This window comes from Poecilia reticulata, linkage group LG20, assembly GCF_000633615.1.
Source record: "Poecilia reticulata strain Guanapo linkage group LG20, Guppy_female_1.0+MT, whole genome shotgun sequence".
NCBI classification, from domain to species: domain Eukaryota; kingdom Metazoa; phylum Chordata; class Actinopteri; order Cyprinodontiformes; family Poeciliidae; genus Poecilia; species Poecilia reticulata.
In genome coordinates, this window is record NC_024350.1 from 13,615,075 (window position 1) to 13,622,333 (window position 7,259).

A 7,259-nucleotide genomic window follows, 5' to 3' on the forward strand; every position below is an offset into this window, starting at 1 on the left:
AGCAACAAGGCAGCTCTTACACACAATTTGTACAGTCTGAGACAGAACTGCTATCAGATACTTATTCTCATGGCAGAAATGCTTGTATAATCCTTAGTTAATGATATACCTTATCTGATAATCCTGTCTGATAAAGATTCCCTGAGCAATATTCCCTAATCCTCCACATCAACAAGGAGGACTTAGAGCTTGACTTTATTGTGTCAAGTCAGGAGAAAAAAACAGCAACAGAACAGGCCTGAGCACAAACTGAAGAAAGAAAGAAAGAAATGCAAAAGGATATTGTAAGTCAAATAAACCAGCTCACATCCCTGTTTAAAATGATAGGTTTTTTTTCTGGTGTGAAAATATGAAAATATAATGTCTTTTTAAAAAATGTTCCCACATATACAAATGTTGTGAAATTTAATCTGCACAATTTAACGAAAAAAAATAAATAAATGATGTGGGCAGATGCTAATATATTAAAGCATTCAGTCTTCCTAAGTTCACAAATGCCATCAATAATATTAAATCAGATTTAACTGAAAGTTCAGCTGTTCCTCTCGGATTGTCCTGACTCCTCCACATTTACATCGCTTAGCTAAAGCTATTGTATACCGAAAGGTTTTATTGGATCACAAAAATTTCAATGTACAATGATGTCTGTCAAGGGAAATGTATGGAAAACACCATGCAGATATGCAGATATACCATGACACAAAAACTATGAAAAGCAGTTACACCGCATAAACATGTTCCTCAGAAATTAGTGAAAAGACAAGCAGCTTTCCTGCTTCTGGTCAGGAAAGCTGACCAGAAGCAGAGAGCAATAGGACCTGGAGAAGTTTCCAACAAGGACTGGTTGCGACAAACTCTGTGTTCTCCATATGTCAGCGCTAAAGGTTATGGAAGCTAGGTAGAAATCTTTTACTTCAAAAGAGACTTCCAGGTGTGGCTAAATTAACCCAAAACCTTGTAGAAATGTTGTGGTCTGATGAAACTACACTTAAAATGTGTGGTCACAATTTCCACATTCTTTTTGTCTGATACAAAACTCGCAGGGAAATATGGTGCCTTACGTTTCTTAAGGTGGAACTGAACTTGGATAAATATATTTTAATGCAGCACAGTCATTATCATTTCTGTCCATCTTAAACCACGTAAGACTGACTCAACGAGAGGAAAAGTAAAGTGGGCTGATCAGAGTGAATCTGACAGTAGGTCTGCAGTGTCACCTGAAGAGGGCAGCAGACTAGAGACGTCAACTTCTGCAAGGCAAAATAGACATTAAGACGAGACGAGCAGTTGCTAATGAAAACCGAATGCTGAACTTAAATCAAATGGTGCTTCAACAAAGTCTGAGTTTAACAGTGTGAGCACTTACACTGTTTTCCCTTGCTATAAATCTATTGGTGTCTCAGTTGTTTTCTCTCCTCTCTTTTTTTTTAACCATAAATGTCACATTATTTATAGCAAATCTCATTTATAAGAGAGCTAAGGTGTCTTGTAAATGAGATTTTGGATCTTAATGAGAGAAATAAATAAATTAATAAATAAAGGATATGACGTTTGTTTAATTTTTCTAGATCACAATAATATGGTGTTTAGGTGTGTGCCACAACGATACAAGAAAAAAAAAAGAGCTTTCTCTTTCATTTATTAAAAATGTTAGTATAGTCACTGAAATTTGAACCATAGTGAAATTTGTTTTACCTTTAAACCTAGGAACTTTACTTAATACTTCTAACCAGTTTACATGAAACTTCTTGAAGTCATTTGGTTAAATACTGGAAACTCTTGACTAAGCCAGTATCCAGTTTTCAGAAAGCTTCATTAAAACAAATTATAAAACATAAAATGTATCACGTTCGGTGTCTTACTGCATTGCTGCCAGTCAAATGCCCTATCAGGTTACCTCTCCATGGATATAAGAACATCATGTGAGTGATTTGGTCACACGGGGGCAGAATATTGCCTGCATTAGTCGAGACACATGGAAATGCTTTGCTTCCCACACTATTTAAGCCTTTTTGTGGTGGTGAAGAGAGCAGCCAGATTGACGAGACCAGCAGCAGCATCACACACGTGCAGTAAGTACCTCCTGTCTCCAAGGATGTCTTTCATTGTGTACCGAATGTATTTGATTAGAATGTATTTTTACTGATACTCGAGATGTTGCTGAATATTTTTGTTTGTATTTAGAAAAATGAATTTTTATGGGCGACATCTATATTTTCTCGGCAGTTTGATTAAGAATAATGTGCTATAGTTATAAATTATATCTAACAAGTGTGCAATCTGAGTACAGAAAAGTTTCTCTCCTTTCTTTGTTAAGGATTATATAATTTTTTTTATTCCTTTATGGTTGATATTTTTAAATCATTTAGATAATTTGGACTGAGATGATTAGATGTTATGATTGTCTGATAATATATCTATTGTTTTATGCCTTGTAATGTCATTCTACATTTGACACTCTACTGTTGGTCAGTTATTAATCTATTTAAGACTCCTAGTTGTTGCTTTAGAGTAGTAAAGTAGTATTATTTATATTTGATTTGCAATTAATTCTTACATATTCATTAAAAGAAAAAAGGTCCAAATAGAACATGCCAAATGAATATGTAAAGAAAAGAAGAAAGAAAAAACAGAAAATAATAATAAATTGTTTAAGAACATCTTAAAAGTAGTTTTGTCCCAATGCATATGGACCAGCAAACTTGGCTTTTTAAGGCTTTTAGTTCTTAACGACATAACATGGTACTTTACAGGGAAATCTTTGTTTTCGAGAAGCAGCCACATCGCCAATTTGTTTTCGTGTTTTCCTTTAGAAATTGCTCAACCAGTGCCCATTAGTGCACTTCCTGGACACTTGGCTCCTTCAAGCAAATGTGTGACAGGCTCAGTTGCCTGAACCCAATGGCACACATTTACCGCAGCTGCTAGGAAATGATGGGCGCGATCACATTTTCTGGTCTCTTTATCAAATTTACAATATTAGAGAAAATCAAATTGTACAGAAGGTTTTGTTGATTATTCCAGAGTTGACTCTGCTGCAGAGGATGTGCTAGAAAACATAGTCCGATAGGAGAATCAGCTAGAGTTGTGGTAATGCTTAAGTGCAATGTTAAATCACATACAGTACAATGCTAAAATACATCCAAAATCACTGTTTAGGACGTTCTGACAATAAATAAGCAAATAGGTGCAGCTACAAGGTAAAAAAAACCCCAAAAGGAAACCATTTTAATAGACATGATCATTTTTGTTAATGCATAAACAGCACTTTTACTGTGAGTGCTTCTCGTCGTTGGACCAGAACAACATTTTATTAGAATGCAGGGACTCCCAAAGAGAAGTGATTAAAACTGATGGCTTTTGGTGACCACAGCTTGCTGAGCCTACAGTTAACCATCAAACTTTAATCTAAACTGACTCATTCTGCCAACCTTAATAGAAAAGTCCTTGTTAGAGTCAATGTTCAGGGCCACTGGTCCATGTTAGATTGCCTAAATGTTTGCTGTGAACTGTCACTGACTGTGCAGAAATGTGGTTTTAAATCAGCCGGGCAGCAGAAACAAAACATTTCCACGATGTAACTTTTCAGCCAGACGGAGACGAAACTCTAGCGGCCGTGTTATCACATGAAACGGCAGCAGTTTCTGAAAGCAAAGCTTCTGCAATATGTCAAGAGGATTCTTGTGAAATTTTACATAGCAAGAAGTAATTTATGATTTGACCTTTCGATGTGACCGATGGGCTTTATGCAACACATTATAAGGTCTCTTTCAATCTTGCTCACTCAGGATCACCCTGTCAGCCACCTGGGACGGACCCAAACGTGCTGCAAACAAGCTGTGAAGGACATTGTTGTTTTCTACAACTGAAGGGCTTCAGCCTCCAAAACACTCAGTGGATCTGAATGCCTTTCTAGGTAAAGACAAAGTCATATACTTTCCCCTTTTGGCAACACAAGTGGTTGGCTAAGTACATGATCTGAATGCCCCGTCAAAGACCAAATCTTTGTTAGCCATGTTTAGTAAAGTTTTTGCATTTTGTCGTAACACTTCACCGAGAGACTACTGTATTGACTTGGTTTTCAGTTTCATGCATTCTGGATGTTTGGATGTTCTAAATACGCAAGTGTTGCAAATATAAAGATGTCATTGCTCTCGCCATTGACAATACATGTGTCGTCAGCTAAGTGATGAACTTCAGCAGAGATGTGGCGCGCCAGACCAGTTGTTACACGTACGTCATAGAGGATGAAGATTCAGCCCTGGCAAGTCTAAATGCAGTCGAGGTGAGGATAGTTTTTCATCGAAAAACTCTAAACTCCTGTATTCCATACATTGAAACATGAGTCGCAAAAAAGGCATCAGACTTTACTTCAAGATTTGGTACACAGACTCAAGACTTGACTCACACTAAAGGTCTACGACTCTATTCTAATGCTCATAATTGTCGACAAAGTCGATGTTTCGCAAACTTACGTTTTGATTTACTTGATAAACATAAAAATGATGGATAAACATCTTTATCCATAAATCTATCAACAATATAATGAATGTCAATGCTTGGTTACAAGACATAAGCCTTCTCCCTTCTCTTTTATCACATATTTTTGTTATTACTTGGATCTGTAAAGGTCATTTTATACAGTAATAAAATCAGAAAAAAAAACATTGTAACATCTTAGCATACCATTCATCTTCATTTATCAATTCAAAAATATGAGCTAATCATATTCTATGATTTATTGACTACAAAAATAAGTTGTTAAATAAAGCCTTGTCCTTTTTCTATTCCCTAACACTTATTTCTCATGATTTTCCCTCAGTGAATAGATTATAAATCTGCCATGTTTTTTCAAATTGGCTACAATCTTCTCTAACACAGAGAACTGGGCAAACAAATGGTTTGATCTCTCTGCCGTAAAAAGCCCTAGTTGCATGCCTCATCCTGTTGATTCTCGGCTATTATTTAGATTGCTGTGATTATTAAATGTGGACTTAAATAATTAATTAGTGCTGTTTTTTTTCCTCAGCTTGAACAAAAAGTTCTTTCTTGTTCGTGGTGTTACAGACTTTTGATGTATTTCGTGAGTGTTTCACTTCTTAGATCCATTAAAGCACAAACTCGTGTTTCTCCTCGAAAGCTCTCATTTGTGCAATTAGAACCGACTGAGAATACGGGAAATAAGAACTGCAAACCAGTATTGCACTTTCTTGAAACGCAAATATTTTGGTTGCAGATGATGCCCAACTATTTTTATTTTTTTGTCCTTTTAATCATTTATTTGAAGCATTGTTTTTGCAAAAGTAGATTCATAGTTCATCAGTCGACAACTATGCAGGATGTTTTTTCTATTCCATGCAGGGCCACAAATCTGTCTACTGGCTCAAGTAAAAGTTGTGCAACTTTTTACAATCAACAAGCGGTGTAACTGTTTGATGCTTTCAAACATTCTTCTTGACCAAATCACTCGTTAGAGAAACCTTCAGGTTTTTGTTGAAGACATTAGCAATTTTCTCTTGTTGGATCAAACAATCAATTTCAACTAATTTATTGCTTTGTTTGCATTGCAAACCCTAAGGGAGAAAATCATTGAAATTGCTAAAATTCCCCCCCAAAATAAGCAATGAATAAGAAAGAATGTTTTCAAAGACAAACAGCTTCTTTTCTCTATCAGTACCTACGTATTTAGCTCAGATTGCACCAAAAAGTCAGCTTTAAGAAATTAAAGCCTAGGGCTAATCATGAAAAAAAAAGCACCTGATACACAAACCAAGTGCCCCCAGTGTGGATAAGTATCATGATCATGTTATATTATTACAATCAATATTTCTGTGCAGTTGGCAGAGAAGGGGGACCTGACGCTTCTGGAGAACCTGGTGAGAAAGAGCCCGGAGGTCCTCTGTGAGAAAGATGAATGCGGAGCTAGTCCCCTCCATCATGCTGCTGCAGGGGGCCACGTCTCCCTCATTCAATTTATCACCTCTGTCATAGATCCACAAGGTAAGCGTGATTCATTTGTATAGTGCGCTGCTGCCTGCTCAAGAGGAATTATCATAATCCTGTCTTTGGGTACTTTGAGTAAATGTTTTTCTTTTTTTTTTTCCTACTGTCGGTGCATCATAAAGAGATCAGGATTTATAAACATTTGCATAAATGTCTGTGTTTTCACTTGTGTTTGCGTGTCGTGTCACAGAGCTGAACAGCTGTGATGACCAGGGCAGCGTCCCTCTGCACTGGGCCGTGGAGAGGAACAAAGCAGAGAGCTGCAGGGCCCTCATGGACCTAGGAGCCAACCCCAACATCCTCAACAATGCTCTCCTGTCCCCCCTGCACCTGGCGATCAGCCTCGGACACAACAGCCTGTTGGGGGTGAGAAGGCTGGGAGTGCACAGTTAATGTCGCAGTCAAACTTTTTGTTGTTTTTACATTCTTGACATTTCTCATTTTACAACTCACACATATTTTATTTTCAGTGGCTGGGAAATCAAAACCCATGTTTTTAATTTTATTTCAATTTGTACATTGTTATTTTAATTTACATGTCACCCTTCAACTATTCAACAAGTGTTAGAAACTTTTTTTTTTTTAACCAAAATGCACACAGCATTGCAGTGAGGGACATAGTGGTAGAATAAACAAGTGGATCTCACTTACTGATTAGTAGAGCCCAGAAAACAACTGGTTTTACACTTTAGAATTGTATTTAGGTTCTATCTGAGTAGGAAATGCTCTAAAATAAACATGAGTCATATTTTTAAGATTTTTATTTATCATTTTTTTTTTTTTTTTTTTGAACTTAGATTTTTAATTATTTTTTCCAGCAGAGCAAAGTACAATCATACTTCAGTGGTACATAATACAAATGTTGACAATATGATGTTTTCCATACAATAAACATCTTGGAATAACAATTTACAGCTACAGCATGTTTATAGACTCATCACTGTACACCATTTAAATAAGAATGGACTCTGGAAGAGAAAACCAAACGACATAAGGCAAAAGACAAATCCATTAGGTTTAACTAAATCAACAGGGCCTTTGCAGGTCCCCAGCGCAGGTCATACTTGGATTTTTGAAGTCTGAGTGAGTAGGTTATCTTTTCCATTGTATGCAATTCCTTTACTTTTTGAACCCATAAGTCGTAAGAAGGCGGCTCCWATTGCATCCACCTAATTGTAATGCATTTCAGGGCTGCTGTAAAAAGAACATTTAACAAATACATTTTGGCCCGCCCTTGCAAACCATCAGGAATAATA

At 36.6% G+C, this 7,259-nt stretch overlaps 1 protein-coding gene across 1 annotated transcript in view; it reads left to right on the forward strand.

The window, feature by feature from the left end:
- The first annotated feature begins 1,935 nt into the window (after positions 1-1,935).
- trpa1b (transient receptor potential cation channel, subfamily A, member 1b) overlaps positions 1,936-7,259 on the forward strand; it is a 22,463-nt gene continuing 17,139 nt past the window's right edge. The window contains exons 1-5 of the mRNA XM_008396373.2: positions 1,936-2,072; positions 3,789-3,916; positions 4,183-4,285; positions 5,838-6,000; positions 6,194-6,369. Of these exons, the coding sequence (XP_008394595.1) occupies positions 4,190-4,285; positions 5,838-6,000; positions 6,194-6,369 (435 nt within the window). The 5' untranslated portion in view covers positions 1,936-2,072; positions 3,789-3,916; positions 4,183-4,189. The remainder of the gene's footprint in view (positions 2,073-3,788; positions 3,917-4,182; positions 4,286-5,837; positions 6,001-6,193; positions 6,370-7,259) is intronic.